We start from the raw sequence: 18,841 nt of genomic DNA, 5'->3' as shown, positions 1-18,841 counted from the left end.
ACCCCGTCATCAAACACTTTGTGCATTATGAGAGTACAGTGTCCTTAAAGATTTCATGTTTTATTTACTTTCATTAAAGGATTGGTTCACATTTTTTAAAAGTCTATCTTAAAACAATACATACATTTTTACATAGATATAGTATTGACTTGCTGATATTCCCCCCTGCTTTAAATTGACTTAACAAAATAAAAGTTCCTTATTTTAAGCACAAATAGAACTATAGGTTACTTACGTAACCCCAGTTCTCAGAGTAACATGAAGTGAGATGTCTCACTATGGGATGCGCCTCAACGCGTATGCAAACAGAAGCATCAATCTCATTACGCCAATCCTGTTTGGCTGGTGATCTTGACGTCTACGTCAGGGAATCCCCCACCCTATAAGTAGCTTGCGCTACGACGCAGCGTCATTCAAAATAAGCACCTCTTCTCGCTTCGCCTTAGCAAGAAGGGCCGTCTGGTGAGACATCTCACTTCATGTTACTCTGAGAACTGGGGTTACGTAAGTAACCTATAGTTCTCATTCATAACACTCCGTTCGATGTCTCACTATGGGATATTGAAACTCCCGTATTGCCAGACATGCTTATCTCGAAAATCACCAAAACAACCAGAACTTAACAGGTAGAGCTCTTTCTCAACACGGGGCCAAGCACTGCGCGGGCCACACTTGGAGCAGAGACATCTAGCCTGTAAAAGTGGACAAAAGTGAGCGGTGAGGACCAGCTCGCTGCTACACAAATGTCTTTGATGGAAACACCCTTGAACAATGCCCAGGATGTAGCCAGTCCACGAGTAGAATGAACACGCAGGCCCGTTGGTGCCTGCAAACCCTATAAGCCAGAGCAGTCGCTTCCACAATCCAGTGGGAGATCCGTTGCCTGCCCGTGCCCTTCTCAGGGTTAGCCCAGGATATAAAGAGTTGGTCATTGCAACGAAACTCTTTTGATCTGTCCATATAGGTGCGTAAAGCACGAACTGGACACAGCAAATTCGGCCGCTTTTCCTCAGAGGAACACAGTGGCGGAGGAAATGCCACAATGTCAATGGGGGTACATGAGCCAACCACCTTAGGTATAAAGGCAGGGTTGGGCTTCAGTAACACTCTCGTTTGCCCCGGGGCAAACTGAGTGCATGAAGGATGTACAGAGAGCGCATGAATGTCACTGACTCGCTTGGCAGATGCCAGAGCCAGTAACAGCACTGTCTTCAGTGACAGGTGCTTCATGTCAGCTTCTTCCAGGGGTTCAAATGGAGGTCGAGTGAGCCCATTTAAAACCACTGTCAAGTCCCATAAGGGCACCAGTGACCTGTAAACAGGAAGGAGCCTGCGAGCCCCTTTCATAAAACGGCAGACCAAAGGATGTTGGCTAGCCGTCTTTCCCTCAAAGCCCACATGGCATGCAGCAATAGCAGCCAGGTAGACTTCGATCATAGAAAAAGCTCTGTGTTTATCAATTAGGTCCTGTAGAAATGATAGAATCACTCCAACAGGACATTGAAAAGAGATGTGTCCTTTTTGAAGGCACCATTCCTCAAACACCCACCACTTACAGTCATAAAGAGACCTGGTGGAGGAGGCTCTCGCGCTCTGAATAGTGTTTATCACCTTCTAAGGGGCCCCACTGTATTCAGATTGTACCACTCACGGGCCAGGCCCATAGGGCCAGGTGCTCTGGGTGTGGGTGAAAGATCGTCCCTCCCGCCTGAGACAGTATGTCCCTGCATAGGGGTCAAGAGCCTTCAGCCGCTCTGCCCCTCACCTCTGGAACTCCCTCCCCCCTGATATTAGAAACATGGACACTATCACCACTTTCCAAACTCACCTCAAAACCCACCTGTTCAGGCAAGCGTATGGCTGACCTGTGCTGCAAGCTGTATGTTTTTAGTAGTTATGTTTTTAAACTGTGTTTTGCTTTTAACTATGTTTGTAAAAATTGTTTTTAACCTTGTTGTACGGCGACCTTGAGTGCCTTGAAAGGCGCCTTATAAAATAAATGCATTATTATTATTATTATTATAGCGGGAGCTGCCACGGCTGCCCGCACAGCAGCTGATATATCTCCGCCAGCCAGTACATTGCAGGCCAGTGCGGAGCTATCAGGATCAGTGTGTGGCCTTGTTCTCTCACTCTGGCCAGAGTTGGGGTTATCAGAGCCAGGGGTGGAAACGCGTACAGAAGGACCGGAGGCCAAACGTGCGCGAGCGCGTCCACGCCTAACGGTGCGTTTAAATCGCGCATTGAAAAGAACAGCTGACATTGAGCATTTTCTTTTGATGCGAACAGATCCACCGCGGCTCGGCCGTAACGCACCCACAGCTAACTCACAACCATTGGATGTAGAGTCCAGTCTGCATATAGTGGTGCACCTCTGGACAGCAGGTCTGCCCCGAGGTTCATCACTCCTGGTACGTGCGTCGCTCTCAGAGAGAGGAGACGTCCTCAGCTCCATAAGATCAGTTTGCGTGCCAGCATGTGTAACTGGAGAGAGCGCAAACCCCCTTGACGGTTTATATACGATATTGTGGCCGTGTTGTCCGTCCTCACGAGGACATGGTGTCCTCTGAGAAAAGGCAGAAAGCGTTTAGGGTGAGGAACACCGCTAAAAGGCGGCTGGACCCTTCAGGGGAGACAGAGCTGGAGAGCCTCGTCTTCCTTCTTTTTTGATTCGCATCTCAGCTGCATCGAAGCTAGAGCGGAGCCAAATATGCCCTCGGGAACAATAGGCATGTCCAGAACATCCTCTTTTTCCCGGTCTGGAGCCACCTGGCTCTCTCCTGTACCACCATAATTCCCAGTGCTTTTCCCGTGGCTTGGACTGCACAGCGCTACACATGGAGGCAAATGTCTGTGATCGCTGCGATCTCGTCCCACACGGCAGGCTCAGGTTTCCTCGACAAGTCTTCGCAGAGCTCCGCCTGGTAGGCGGTCAGCAGCGAGGAGACGTTGAGTGCCCTGGCGGACAAAGCTGCGGCTTTATAGGCCAGTTCGGTCATCGCTGACTGAAAACGGTCTGCCTTTGCCGGTAGCGTGGGGTTCCTGCTCGGTGTCGAAGCCAGCCTCGGTTGGAGGTGGGCTGCCACCAGCGGTTCCATGGGCGGCATGCGGAGCAGGCCGAGCCTCTCCATACCGTCACAGTCCAAGGAGGAGGCACCCTGGATTAGGGCCTTGTTGCTGAAGGGGCGGTCTCTCCACGAGACCGACAACTCGTCCAGCATCTCCGGAAAGACTGGAAGGAGCTGCCTCTTCGTCCTCGCTGCTTGGGGCAATTGCTTCCCCTCGTAGCGAGATCTGCAGGTCTCCTTGGCCAATTCAGGCCATGGGATGCCCAGCCTGGACGCAGCGCGTTGACACACGGCCTGCAAGTCCATACTTAGGCAGGGCGAACCTGGTGTGCTTTCGCCCGGGAGAGCAGCCATCGCTCCCGGCTTTGCAGCCTGAGCTGATGACACGAAGATGTCATCCTCGTGCTCATCCGAGTCGGACAGGAGGAACTCAGAGGCATCCTCTTCCTCCTCCATATAGTCCAACTCCAGGACATCCTCCGCGGGCGAGACCATGGTGAGGTCCAGTTGGGAGCCCCAGCTTGACACAGCGCGGGGCTCCGCTCTCGCGGCTCTTGCCGCCACCGGACCCCAGCCTGACACGGCGCGGGGCTCCGGTTCAGCGGCTGCCGCTGTTATTGAGCCCTAGCCTGACACGGCGCGGGGCTCAATCTCTGCGGCGGACGCCCCCATGTCTTGATTGCCGGCCGGCGAATCAGCGGACATGAGGGGGTCCTGTCCCGACAAGCTAGCTTGGCGTGCTAGCTGTCGGCGGAGGCTCTTAATGGTGAAGCGGGCACAATGCCTGCACGGGCCGGGGTTATCGATAGCCTCCTGGGCGTGTTCCAGCCCGAGGCAGGACGAGCAGATCTGGTGTGAGTCTGTGCCTGAGATCTTAAACCCGCAGCCGCATAGCCGAGCCTCCGAGTCCCTGACTCCTCTGGTGTGAGGAAGAGAAGGGTCCATCTTTGTTCGCCGGGGTGTCGGTTGTTTGTAGATGTAGGTGCATTAATAAACAAGGCAAATCAGGCTGTGTCTCAACGCCGTGTATTCACATTAAGCAGGTAATCATACAACTGGGGCAGAGTCACGTGAGGCAGATATATATATAACACAGGCACAATACGTCCACAGGGTGGAGCTGCAACCTAGCCTAAACCATTCTGTAACATCTCCCTTCCTTTTGTTAAGTAACAACACAGGATCAATACTGCCATTGAACGGTTGACCTTTAAACAGAACATTAATCAAATGATTTCAACAACAAATAATGCACCTAGCAAAGACACTTCAATAATAGCTGGATCAGAACACATCAGCAATAAACTCAGAACAATCAATCACATTTGTTTTACAATCTCTCCACTTCCTTTTTTTTTTTCTTTTTTTTTAAATCTTTATCGTCCATGTGTGTTTGAGTGCGCACAGTCCAAGTGTGTGTGTGTGAGTGCGTGTGTGTGTCCTAGAGGTCAAGTCTGTCAGGAGGTCTAATCAGCCGTCCGCTCCGGGAGAAGGCCCGGCCCTGTAACTCACGGCATGGTGTACCCCCAGTCTGCGGGGAAGACCGCGACGACCTCGGGGGTGATGGCCTTGGAGACTCCTCGGGGACGCAGACGACCTCTCTGGCGCTCCCCCCACTCGCAGGCTGCTCCGGGGCCGATTCTGGGAGAACTGACGGCTGGAGAAGGGCCGCCTCTGCTGGTCGAAGATCAACCCTGTTGCGCCGATACGTGGTCCCCTCCACACCGACCAGATGGGACCGGAGTCCCAACTGCTGAAGGCACACACCTCTCCTCCATCGGCCCGTCCTGTCTCCTGGGAGCGGCTTCATCCGTATGGGCTGGCCGACGTTCAGCTCCGGCAGATCCTTGGCAGATCTGTCATATGTCAGCTTTGCTGCTTGATGTTTCACTTTCAGCTTGTCAGGAACACCCGTGACGACCTGAGGCACCAGTAGCTGGTCGGCCACAGGGAGAAGGGTTCTCAGTCTCCGCGACATAAGCCGCTGTGCTGGGCTGCAATGCATACCCTCAGTGGGCGTATTTCTCCAATGCAATATGGCCCTCCAGGGGTCCTCTTTGGCATGGTCTGCCCTTCTGCACAGGCTCTTTACAATTTTCACTGCTGACTCCGCTTTGCCATTAGCCTTTGGGTGCCTCGGTGAGGACATGACATGCTCAAAACCCCACTCTCTCGCAAACGCCCGGAACTCTCCACCGGCAAACTGGCCTCCACCATCAGAAATGGCCCTGTCTGGGACACCGTAGCGTGCAAACTGTGCCTTGCATCTACGGATCGTGGTGTCCGCTGATAGGTCAGGGAGCAGGTCGATCTCCCAAAAGTCAGAATAATGGTCCACCACGAGCAAGAAGTTCTGTGCTGCGTAGCTGTACAGATCCATGCTTACTAGCTGCCAGGGACGTGTGGGGAGCGGGTGTGACATCATAGTCTCTTTCTGTTGTTCGTGTGCATACTCATTGCACACAGAGCACTTTTGCACATAATCCTTGACTTCCCCTTGCATACCGGGCCAGTAAAGTGTATCACGGGCCTGCCTGTAGCACGCCTCGCCCCCCACGTGGTTGTAGTGGATCCGTCTCAGCATTTCCGGGCGCATAGCTTTTGGAATGATGACGCGCTGACTCCTGAAGAGCACGCCATCCTGTGCACTTATCTCATCTCTGACGGCCCAGTAGTCCCTGACGGCTACAGGGGTCTCCTCTTTGTGTCCTGGCCATCCCTCCAGCACGACAGACTTAAGTGTTTGAAGACACACATCCTCCTCAGTGTGTGTCCGAATCTGTGCCAGGCGTTGGCTGCTGACATTTAAATAGTCTGCCTGCTGAATGGCCGCCGTGTCACACTGCTCCTGCTGCATGCTGCAGACCATTTCACGTTGGTACAGTGTGTCTGTTCTCTGTGGCGGGGTGGTGGCTCTGCTGAGCGTGTCACTTATGTACATCTCAGGGCCTGGCTTGTATACCACCGCAAGGCAGTAATTCTGAAGTGTGAGGAGCATGCTCTGAAGGCGCTTTGGCGCACTGAGGAGGGGCTTGGTGAAGATGGACACCAGCGGGCGGTGGTCGGTCTCTGCAGTCACATCACCCCTCCCATATAGATAGTAGTGGAAGCGTTGGCAGGCGAATACGATGCTCAGGCACTCCTTTTCAATCTGTGCATAATTTTGCTCTGTTTGGGTCAATGCCCGGGAGGCGAATGCGACAGGCTGTCCCCCTTGAAGCAAGCAGCAGCCCAGACCCGCCTGACTGGAGTCGCTCTGTACGGTGACTGGCTTGCGGACGTCATAGTACCTTAGGACTGGCACCGCCGTGACCAGTGCCTTGATTTCCTTCATGGCGGCATCATGTTTGGGCAGCCAGTGCCACATCACATCCTTGTCCAGCAGTCTCCTCAGCGGCTCACATACCGCTGACAAGCGTGGCATGAATCTGGACAGATAGTTCACAAATCCGACACACCGCTGGACCCCTTTTGCGTCTGTGGGGTTTGGCATGTCCAGCACCGCCCTGACTTTGTCAGGGTCAGCCTTGAGGCCCTCCGCGGACAGTATGTGGCCGTGGAAGCGGACCTCCTTCACTCGGAACTGCAGCTTTTTCAGGCCCAGTCTCAGCTTTACTTCCCTGCATCTGTCCATCAGAGCGATGAGGTTTGTGTCATGGTCGCGATTGGCCTCATCCTCTGTGTCCCCACAGCCGACTACAAGGATGTCATCAGCTATGGGCTCAATCCCTGTCAAGCCAGCCAGCAGCTCATGCTGCTTCCTTTGATACAGCTCCGGGGCAACTGACACACCGAAAGGAAGTTTCAGCCAGCGTTTCCTACCCCACGGTGTCCAGAATGTTGTCATCAGGCTGCTTTCTTCATCCAAGCGGCACTGCAGGAATGCATCACGTGCATCCACCAGGGTGAATATACGTGCCTTTGGCAGCTTATACAACACGTCATCTAAAGTGGGCATAAGGTAGTGGGACCGTTTCAGAGCACGGTTGAGATGCTTCGGGTCAATGCATAGTCTCAATTTGTCTGGCTTTTTTACTATGACTAGATTGCTAATCCAGTCCGTGGGTTGAGTGACTGTGGTCAAGTGTCCCTCCTCTTCATATCGATCAAGCTGAGCCTTAACAGCTGCCTTGAGGGCCACTGGAACGTTCCTGGGAGCACACTGCACCGGTGTCACAGTGCTGTCCAGCTCAAAGTGAATATCACCAGGCAGAGACTCAACAGGGCTGGTGAACACGTCGTGGTAGGTGCTGACAAGACACTCCTTGGTCAGGTCTCCCTTCCTGCAGTGCTCCACCTTATTCAGCTCCTCAGGAATGGTGAAGCGTATCAGACCAAGTCTCTCACATGTCTCACCCGAAAGCAAGGGCCTCTGGCCAGTATGCACGATCTCAAAGTCCAGTCTGTGCGTCTTACCCCTAATGATGCATTGTGTGCTGTACACACCTAATGAGCTCATCCACTCACTGTTGTATAGTTTTAATCTGGTGAGACTCTTCAGAAGAGGCGTTCTAGATGCCAGTCTCGTCTTGTCCTTGATGCTCATCACATTGCAAGTGGCTCCAGAGTCGAGCTGGCACCTCTGAACCCCACTTTGCAGTGGCAGGTTGACAAACCACTTTTTACCTTGAGTGTTCACAGCCCCCACGCTCTCCGCTGTGTACACGTCTCTCTCATCGCTGTCCTCCAGTTCCCCTGGCAACGGGTCATCCACAGCATTCAACTGGCGTGCCTGCTGGCCTCTTTTCATGCATACTTTTGCAAAATGGTTAGCAGTGCCACACGAGCGGCACGATTTACCAAAAGCAGGGCACAGGTCCCGCCCACGCTTGTGCCGTGTGCCACAGTACTTGCATTCGCCAGCGTCTCTCATGCTCTGTGGTTGTGCAGATGTGTTGGTGGACTCGGATGGCCTGCTGGCAGACCTCCGTCCATATCGCTGTCCTTGTGTGGCATTAACGCTGTCTCCAGGTCCAGAGCTGCCCAGTGACATGGTTTTTAACTTGCTGTCCATGACCTCGGCTGCACGGCAAATTTTAATGGCCTCGTCCAATTTAAGGTCCTTTTCCCTTAGTAAACGACGTCTAGCACCCTCGTCAGTTATCCCGAGAACAAGCCTGTCCCTTATGAGTTCATCTTTTAAAGCTCCATATTCACAAGAGGCAGCCTTTTCCCTCAGCCTGGTAGCAAACGCATCCAAGAGCTCTCCATCCTCTTGTTTAAGGTTGCCAAAAACGTACCTCTCAAAGATTACGTTCTTTGCGGGCGTGAAGTATTGCTCCAGTGCCACCAGTATATCACCCGCATCCTTTTGTTGGTCCGCGGTGAGTCCCAGGTTGTGTTTGTAAACATGGCGGCAGTCGTTCCCCATTAGCCTCCTTAGCGCAGCTGCTTGTACCGGCTTTTCTTTCTCGCTGAGCCCGGTCGCAAGCAGATAATCCTCAAATTCTGCTCGAAAGCTCACCCAGTTGCCGTGGATGTCCCCCGCCATCTTCATAGGCTCCGGAGGTGGGATGCTGGATGCCATTGTTCCAACGTGACGCTAATGCTAACAGGCTAACTGAAACTGCTAAACCTCACCAAAACAAATAAATGCACGCCGTCTCAGCGACGGATAGTAGCATGCAATCCACAGCTGGGTCCTATTTGAGCTTCTGACACCATGTTTGTAGATGTAGGTGCATTAATAAACAAGGCAAATCAGGCTGTGTCTCAACGCCGTGTATTCACATTAAGCAGGTAATCATACAACTGGGGCAGAGTCACGTGAGGCAGATATATATATAACACAGGCACAATACGTCCACAGGGTGGAGCTGCAACCTAGCCTAAACCATTCTGTAACATCGGTGTGGAGTGGACACGCTAGTAACAGGTACGTTACTGAGAAAAAATCCAACCTTGTCGTTAATCCGAAAGGAAAAAGCGACGGCGTAGATTTTATTCTTTAAAGAATATTAACTGGTGTGTTAATACCTTTTGTTTTTATCTCCGTCTCCTCTGGTGTGAGAGAGAAAAGAGAACGTCCTCGCTACCGTGGTGTCGGTGTGGAGGGAAGAAAAGCTAGCAACAGGTATGTTACTAGCTTGAAGAAAAAAAAATCAAACCTTACCGTAATTTCGAAAGAAAGAAACGGCGAGGCAGATTACAATATTAACTGGTATGTTAATATTGTTCAGTCTTCTTGCAAAGCAAAAAAGTAACCGGCAAGCGCCCGTCGACCGAATGTTTTGGGTTCAGTCTGTGGACCGTTAAGCTAGCCCGGCTACTGATAATTCGAGATGTGCTCTAAAACGAGAAGAGGTGTTTGAATGACGCTGCGTCGTAGCGCAAGCGACTTATAGGGTGGGTGGATTCCCTGACGTAGACGTCAAGATCACCAGCCAATCAGGATTGGCGTAATGAGATTGATGCTTCTGTTTGCATACGCGTTGAGGCGCATCCCATAGTGAGACATCGAACGGAGTGTTATGAATGAGAACTCTTTATAGAAAATATATAGATTAGATTTGCTAGTAGCAATGGTCCAATGTCAAACAATAGTCATAACACGTATTGAAGAAAAGTTACGATTACGATCAAAGTTATGATTCGTGGCTAATGTTTATTTTTTGACATGTCCTCTGAAACCAGTTAGCAGAAATGAAGCAGAAACATCCGGCCTGTCTGGTGCTGTTCAGCACGAGCAATAATGTAATAAAGCTAATAAAATGTAGCACTGCTTTTTCAGTTAATGAAATAACATCTTACATCCACTCCAAGCAAACATGGCTGCAGATGGAGTCCCTTATCGGCCTGCCTCAGGAAATTGGACATATAAACAGAACCCAGAAGACGGTTTATTTAATTGATTTCCTTTAAATACTTTTATTGGTGCACTGCCACGCTTAATACACACCCGTTTTGGCAAAGTACAAAGATGTTGTGCGCTGCCAACATTCTGAGCCAGGTCGACTGTATAGACCATGGAAATGTTGCTTTTGTATTGGATTATGGTTCTTAAAATATGGGATACATTTTGAATGTATTGCATTGGGGTTCTATGGAACAGAAGCAAAGTCATATAAAGTAATCACGTTCTTAGATTATATGCAATAGTCCATTATTTTTGGTGCATTTCTTGTATATCATAGCCATCAAAACAGTATATTGCCAATGAGATAAAGAGATCCTCTACCATAATTGTTTCAGCAAGCTTCAGCTTTCATAACTTTCAACACATTTCCAAGAGCACCCTTTATTTTTCATGCTAGTTTTTGAGAGGGGAAGGTTGTTTTTCCAACATTGCAAATGAGCCCAAGAGGAGAAAATCCTTCATGTTTGCAGATCTTTTTTTCAGAGATCTTTGCTGTCATTGCAGAGAGGAAATAGATAATTTGTATTGTCTTATAGAAGGGGGGAATTGGGAGAGGATTCCCACAAAAGCAAAACACTTTAATGCACGATTTTTTCTTTATTTCCTAGACCCCTTGCCCTCTTCTGTTGCTTTATCTCCTTCTTACACACACACACACACACACACACACACACACACACACACACACACACACACACACACACACACACACACACACACACACACACACACACACACACACACACACACACACACACACACACACACACACACACACACACACACACACACACACACACTCTTACTCTAGCCCTGGGGTTATGTTTCCAGACTTGAATTGGACTGGAGCTAATTACACACACACATGTTCCTGTGAGCATTGTTTATATGTGTGTGAGTTGACTCTAAGTGTCATATGGAACTTAGTTTTCTCCGTTTTTGATGCACTTTCTTTTTATGGACATTCGTAAAACTTTCAGAAGCAGACTCATATCACACTGGGGTTTATTCACACAGCAAACATATAAACACACAAGCAGGCACACAGACCCACACATGCAGACACACAACCCTTGTGTAGTGTTGCTGTTAATTGTCACTTGTAGACAATACAAGGTTTGTTTTCAGAATGTTCTCACACCTTTTGCTCATATACTGTAGAGCTCGTAAATATTTGTGAAGGATTGTTGCTTTTTGTGTGTGAAACAGTCATTGCACCACACACACAAACACACACAAATGAGGACTTATAATGTGGAGTCTAAATCCAAAGGGGATTTGAGTTTTTCCATGTTTCAGGACCCGGCTTAGGTCCACATGTTCTCCCAAAGCGCTGCTCTGTGTGAGGAATATAGGCTATGCATTTTCCAAGACTCTATGCATTAACTCATTCTTGACCGAATTATAAATTTGACGTATGATAAATGAACTCAGAGGCCATTCTGATTAGTGTGGACGGTTTATTTATTGTGTCATATTGTACATCCATGCAAAAACATATTTAAAATACTATTTTCAAATATATTTATCATACTTTACATGGTTACTAAAGCACCCATTGCTGTATATCTGCTATTGGATGTTGTGATGATTCCTAGAGTTGGTCGAAAAAATTGCAAAATGTTGAGAAAATTCACAGAAATCGCTCAATTCTTTGTACATAACTAATATAATTTCTCCTTTCAGAAACCACTGCCACCATGGATGACGAACAGTGCTACTACAACGAGAGCATCGCCTTCTTCTACAACCGCAGTGGCAAGTACCTCGCTACTGACTGGAACACCGTGAGCAAGCTGGTGATGGGCCTGGGCATCACCGTGTGCATCTTCATCATGCTCGCCAACCTCCTGGTGATGATCGCCATCTACGTCAACAGGAGATTTCACTTCCCTATCTACTACCTGATGGCCAACCTGGCAGCTGCTGACTTCTTCGCCGGACTGGCCTACTTCTACCTAATGTTCAACACGGGGCCCAACACGAGGCGTCTGACTGTGTCCACATGGCTGCTGCGGCAGGGCTTGATCGACACCAGCCTGACGGCGTCTGTCGCCAACCTACTCGCCATCGCCATTGAGCGCCACATCACCGTGTTCCGCATGCAGCTACACACGCGCATGAGTAACCGGCGTGTGGTGGTGGTGATAGTCATAATCTGGACGATGTCTATAGTCATGGGGGCCATCCCTAGCGTTGGTTGGAACTGCATCTGTAGTATTAGGTCTTGTTCCAACATGGCGCCGCTTTACAGCAACTCCTACCTTATCTTCTGGGCAGTGTTTAACCTTGTGACTTTTGTTGTTATGGTGACGCTATACGCCCACATCTTTGTCTATGTGCGCCAGAGGACCATGAGGATGTCACGGCACAGCTCCGGACAACGACGCAACCGAGACACCATGATGTCTCTGCTGAAGACCGTGGCGATTGTGTTGGGTAAGAAATACGTGTTTTTTAATCTTTCTTTCTATCCATCGTTTCAACTAGCTTGGCCTCCATCTTTCTATCTATCAACCAGTGCATATCCACTGCATGGGATGAGACTACTCTGCTCAACTTGAATTGTTCTTTGTTCGCAATAGTTGTGGATAGTTCCTGGTTCTTTTTTTGTTCCCTTCTTGGTTGAGGTTCAAGCAACACTTCCAACCAATGATTGGTTCGAGACAATCGTCACTACCACAACAGGGAACACGCTACTGTCAATAGTGAAAATGTTTGTAATTATTCAACCTCAGGAACAGACGTCAGCACTATGTTGTTCAAGTGACTCAGCATAAACGTTTGGCTGATGCTTAAATTAATTACCAAGTGTTGCGTTAAAGAGGATGTTACGGAAGTTTCACGTGGCGTCACTATCACGTCATCATTGTGGGGTTACTATCGGCAGTGGAAATCTAAACAAAAAGAACGTAGAAGTAGAAGTGAGTCGTCGAAGTGAGCCATATGTAGCTCAAGCTAGCGATCTGCCTAGGGATCTGTCTATCTAGCCTGCTATTAAATGATCGCTATTATTCTATACATTTATCTCGAACTTGCCACCCCTACCCTGTATATCTGGTACAATCTCTCTGTAGCAGTGAATGCCACATTTGAACTCATCAGCAGCATCAGAACAATGGATCTGTTGATGGGTCTGTGAGGCTGTATCATTCAGCACGAGCACAGTGTCTGCCTAGTACCACTGTAAGCTTCAAATACATCATCTCAGCCACGTGTTATGTTAATGTGCCGAGCTTGTGTATGAGTAAGTTCTGTACAAGGTCTGTTCAGTGCAACATGAATATGGTCTCATAAAACCATTGTGTATTGAAATTGTATATATGTTGTTTATTAAACATTATACAAGGTCATGCAAGTTGAATCTACAAACCAGGTTTAGACTCTTTGTGGATGGTGGACATTTGTTGTCATAGCTAGTTTGTATGCAAAGACAATGACAATGGTTTTCTCTACTTGATGCTGTGAGCAAAATCACTTTATCTATTTCCTGAAGTAAATTAAAGTAGAGATTAAACCGATTCCAACTTCTGCAAATGTATGGGAAAATTCTTCAAGGAAGATTTTGAGTAATATTAGAAAGGAACCTGCTGATAATCATTATGACCCTCCTTTACAAGCCTTTTAATATTTTGGTTTTTACCTAGACTACATGACTGAGTGTATTGAACCTTCTGATGCATATCATCATCACTACATTCAATATCCATATCCTTCAAGGTAACGTTATACTACTCAATGGTACATTTGGGTTAGCTTACACTGTGACACAACTATTTTCTGATGAAGCAGCGCCTGTTTAAGCTGCTCTGTGTGTGCAGTCTGACAGTTGTATGTCCGAGCATTCAGTGGAGATTGTGTATGTTTCCCACTCTGCACGTCTCCAGGCGTCTTCCGTGCTGTGTAATAAATAGAGCCGTTGCTGTTTTTCTACAGTAAAGCAAAGTAGCATACTAACTCAGTTTTGTGTAAAGTAAGTGAGTTGTGGGAAAGGCCCTTCTTGCTGCCTGGAAGCAGGATATGTTGGTCCTAGACAAAACATACCAAAGGATTCTGTGTGATTTATCTCCTATGTGCTGTGTTATCTCATCCTGTTGTCTTTACTCCAGAGTTAATTCATAGCAGTGGTCAGCACAATGCGCTCTGCAGCCTGCAGTATGTAGAAAACGGGAGGACATAAATATTCTGCTGCTGTGGAGATGCTTTGTTTGTTTCTACTTATTTAACCTGCCTTATGGTATATAAGCAGTTTCATCTGCAGACATAAGGAGGCCTCTTAAGGTGAGATACTACAGACAAAAACAATAGGGTTCTTCAGACTAGTAGTAAAAATACACAATAAAGTGTTAATTTGAGTTTTATCCATTTGTGTCGGGTTTCTTTTTACTGTATATCCTTCATAGCCTGATGTATAAACCATGTTATTTTTAAAACATGTATTTTTCTCTTTGTAAGAGCTTTCCCGCTTGAAAGACATTTTTCCAAAATTCCCTTCGTTAGAACTGACTAATATCTAAAAAAAACTGAAGACATTTTAACCTGGATTTATCCAATGCTTGGTTAAGAAAATATTCAATAAAACAATGCCTAATTTGCATATTTAAACATACAATTCAAATAGATAAATGTCATTATTTTCTGAGCTATTGCAGGTAAATCAGATCACCTGTTGGCTCCTAATTAGTGGTTGAAAGCAGCTGGGTACATTCCTCTCTCGGCCAATCAGATTGTGTTGAGTCAGATTTGAAGACAGGTGTAAAACTGCACTCTTGAGGCATTCGGCTACTTCTTTCATTTAATGCAGACCTCGTTTCAGCAGATATTGTCAGCCAGAACGTCTGCTCTTTAGACCGTAAGGAAATCTGAGCTTTCTCTCTGTCTTAAAAAGATTCTGATTGAGGGAGTTTTTGAGCTTTCTGTAACTTAGCTGGAATCAATATTTAAAGGCAGATTTGAGTATGACTCATGCAAGCGGTTATGTCTTCTTATGATGACTTATGAGGCAATTTTTCTTTGCAAAGGCACTTTTAGATTTGTTTATGTGCCTGCCTATGAGGCTTCTTCCTGATTTAGCTGGAGTGGATATCTTTCATTGGAAGTTCTTGTGTCATGTGCTGTTCCTAACTTGTTGTAGTCAATGTTCCGAACAAAAGTGTGAGTCATCCAAAGCACTTCTATCCCTAAAAACAAAAAAAAACTATAAATGGCAACGTGTTCCAAATGCTGGTGAATGACTTCATCCTGAAACAACAGGGGATTGTGCAGAAATTAAACAAAATACATCCTATCTCGGGAGTTGCTCAATCTCAGGTTGAGCCAGTAAAAAACAGGCCTGTGTTCAATGACGTGAGAGTCCAAGCTTTGAATTTACAAAAGCTTGACTTTATCTGGAAACAGATCTTTAAACAAAAGCTACTCCGCAACCAACTGAAAAGTTAAATTAGCCACACTGACTGACTAAACTACTGCTGCTCTTTGTCTCTTTGAGTACTGGAATTGAAGAGAAGTTAACACTTATTTATAAATCGTCGAAGGACTCAGTTGAGGAAAAGCAGCCCGATTTTCTTGAAACTTGTTGAAAGGGTGTGAAACTGAGTACATTTTGAAGCTAATTGAAATACTTGTTTACGTTGCATCACAAGTACTGTCAACAAAATAGAACTTTATCCCTTTTCCGTAATGGGGCAAAACACACTGTTTGCTTAGGCCGAGCTACAAAGGCATGTTTAGTGATTGTCTGCCGGTCTGAATAGTCTTACGATTGTCAAGACAGTTTTGCAAATCTCCAAAATGAATCTGAATCAGTATTGTTTACCATTCCTAAACAAATCTCATCTGTTTCTTTTTACTGATGCCAAAGTGTTACTGGGAAAATAAGTCTTCTGAGCAAGGGTGTGATGTGTTTTGGTTCAGTCTGGAATCCACTGTTGAGTGAGGTCATTCTTAGGATGATTGAAAATAAGATTTGTATTTGTACTGACAGAAGGGAGTTAGTTTCTTCTTGCTTTAATTGGATGTGCGTTACAGTGACTTATTTACATCTCTATTACATTTATCTCTAAGCTCCACTGGAGTTCATACTGTCATTGTGTACTGGGTTTTGATTACATGCAACTTTTTATGGGAAGTAAAAGCTTCTTGAGGAAAAAGTGAACCAAACAGCAGTTCCCTGTCCAGCATATCCCATCTGCTGAACAGATGACGATAAGTGCTCCCCTGCTGCCTGCTGTCCTCTCCACTTGTTCTTCTCAGGATACTGTAAAACCAGCCATGGGTGATTTCTCCTCAGAAGGACAGGATGGGATGGAAAGTTGGTTGCATGCAATTGGGCACATTCATGCACACACAAAGACTCTCTCACACTCACACAGACCCTAGGCACAAGAGAGAACAGTGGGACAAGAGATTGGCTCCATTCACATAAACTCTGAAGCTTACTGTGGGAAAACAAAACCAGAATGTGGTATGAGCTCTGCTTGTTTCGCAAAGACAAGAGAGACATGGACACACACATGTGGAAATAACTTTATAACACAAGTACAGGCACAAAGTCATTCCCATGCAAGGTACCCTTTGTATTTGTGTACCACTAGTAGTGCTATGGTGCTATCGAGCAAAGAGTTTACAAAGAAAATGCATGCTCACCATGGTTTTATAAAGAGAACAGCGAGGCAGGACCCCATCAATTCCTATGAAAGTTGTTCAGTCTAGTTTTCTTTGACAAAGATGGGACCAGATGGCCCAAAACAGGATAAGGTTGACAAAATATGATTTGAAAACTAACAAGGATATTTGTTATTGGACTCAAACTAAATAAAAGAACTGACAAAATCACTAATTCAACCAACAGTGCTTCTCTGCTGAAAATAACACTTTGAATGGCACCAACAGAGATTCCCTTCATCCCTCTTCAATGAGTCAACTGCATTGTCAAATTAACCATGACCCTTTGTGTGTCAGGTGTTGGCTCATGCAGGGGTCTTCTGTGAATGATTCGATTATCTTAATGCCCCTGGTGTTGTAGGCACTCGCATCGTCAGACAGAGTGGAGCGCCAAGACATACCATAGTACAAGCACATGCACACAGATGCCATATCACTGACTTACATTTGTTTCTCGCAATGTATAACCAATCAATGTTCAACCCAAGAAGTCAGATTTCTTTGTCTAGATATCAACACAATTCTTTCTCTCTGTTTTTTTTCATTCATGTGTGCCTTCTGGTTGACCGAGAGCAGTGTTGACAGGACACTGTCACCTGTTTTCCGTGTTTTCCGCATATGTGCGTGCAAAGCGCTTAATGCAAGAAATTGGCACACAATGGCAGCATCTGTCATTATGACTTTTTTTTTTTTTTTTAAACATCCACAGTTTCCTCAAATCCTTCCTACAGTAAGAGATATGGAATTGAAGAATTTGTTTTGGGACAGAATAATCGAGGGCCATTCTAATTCGAAAACTTCTTTGTTCACCAACCCCAGGAAACAGAATCTGGTGGCTTCAATAAGCGAGAAGAAGAATGCAATTAATTGTTACCACACACAGTTGCAAACAGTTGCAGGATAGGACCTGACTGGTATCATTTAAAATACTTCAAAGACCAAAATGTGGTTTTAAATCAGATCCAGTTTTCGAAAATTGGATTCAGAATTTGGTGGTGAATAATCTTCATTTTATCCTTTAAACAACAGAACATCAAGGAGCGAAAAAATAAAGAAGTAACTTGGATTTAAGTGAGTCCTTGCTGCTTACCAGAAACTCTTCCGATACATTAAGCATGGTTGTGTGAGCAGAACAGAAAACCTCCATTATTGCCATTTCACTGAATGGGACGATTAATCTAATCTCCAATGTGAGTGTGTGCGGAATTAAGTGGTGCGGGAAAGATGCTACAGAAAAAAACAAATCCCTATTCGGACAATGAGGAAGTTCCAGGACATTTCTGAAATATACATAATGGTTTCTTACTTCAGCGGTATCATGGTCATGACCACAGATGGTATTTCGGATAGGGACATGTTAAAGAGATAAACAGACACGGGGCAAAGAGAAAGACCGGTTGTCGAAAAAGCTTGACGAAGAAAAGTCAACATAGAGTAAGTGACAAGACGCAAAGAAAATATGGAAAATGTATGCAGTACATGTAAAGAATGAAAGGATAAGGGAACAGAGGGAGGATGGAGACAGGAAACCAGCAAGAGACAGAGTGAGACAAACAGAAGAATGAGAGCAGTAATTTAATCTCGGGTGTTTATTCATTTTTATGTTCCTGAGAGACTCGCACATTAGTGGAAACCTAAGCCGACATGAAGACATTCGAGAAACAATGGGAAGGCACGAATATCCCAGATAGCAGAGTTTGAAGCTCGATAATGACTTGAGTGTGTTTCTACATGTGGGATTCATCAAAACCCAGAAGTGTGAGACACGGCCCTACAAGGATCAGTGACTTCATGAGCAGTGCGAAGTTACATTTACATTTTACAGTATATGCTGAAAGATTGCCGTTACTGCTGACAACTCTCCATCTATCTTTCTGTTCTAATTAACATCATTACATCATGGTGAGAGGGTTGTTTTGTGTGTAAAGCACAAAGTGATCTAGTTAAAACAGAACACAAGGCACTTTCAGGAAGGAGGTCGGAGTGGAGGATTAGGTGTACGTCAGTGCAAGTGACGTAGACACATAGTGGGTGACGTCAGTTAAAATCTTGTCTCCTGGTCAATCTTGGTGTGTTTTACCATGACCACAATGTTTCACTAACCTTAACAAAGTACAGATTTGATTTACAGAGGCACGCATAGGCAAATACACATTTTGTAGTGTAATTTTAAGACTTGTTGGAAAAACTACATGTTGGACCTTGGCCAATTGGGGCTTGTCTTCTATTGATTTTATCTTAAGTGATCAAGACG

At 46.3% G+C, this 18,841-nt stretch overlaps 1 protein-coding gene across 1 annotated transcript in view; it reads left to right on the top strand.

Annotated features, from left to right (window-relative positions):
- The window catches only part of lpar1 (lysophosphatidic acid receptor 1), a 47,195-nt gene that overhangs the window by 19,531 nt on the left and 8,823 nt on the right, over nucleotides 1–18,841 (top strand). Inside the window, exon 2 of the mRNA XM_079659203.1 lies at nucleotides 11,611–12,363. Coding sequence (XP_079515329.1) covers nucleotides 11,625–12,363 — 739 coding nt within the window. The 5' untranslated portion in view covers nucleotides 11,611–11,624. The remainder of the gene's footprint in view (nucleotides 1–11,610; nucleotides 12,364–18,841) is intronic.

This window comes from Notothenia rossii, assembly GCF_949606895.1.
Source record: "Notothenia rossii genome assembly, chromosome: 11".
NCBI classification, from domain to species: domain Eukaryota; kingdom Metazoa; phylum Chordata; class Actinopteri; order Perciformes; family Nototheniidae; genus Notothenia; species Notothenia rossii.
Note: the sequence above shows the minus strand (reverse complement) of the source record. Positions and strands in the feature narration are given on the sequence as shown.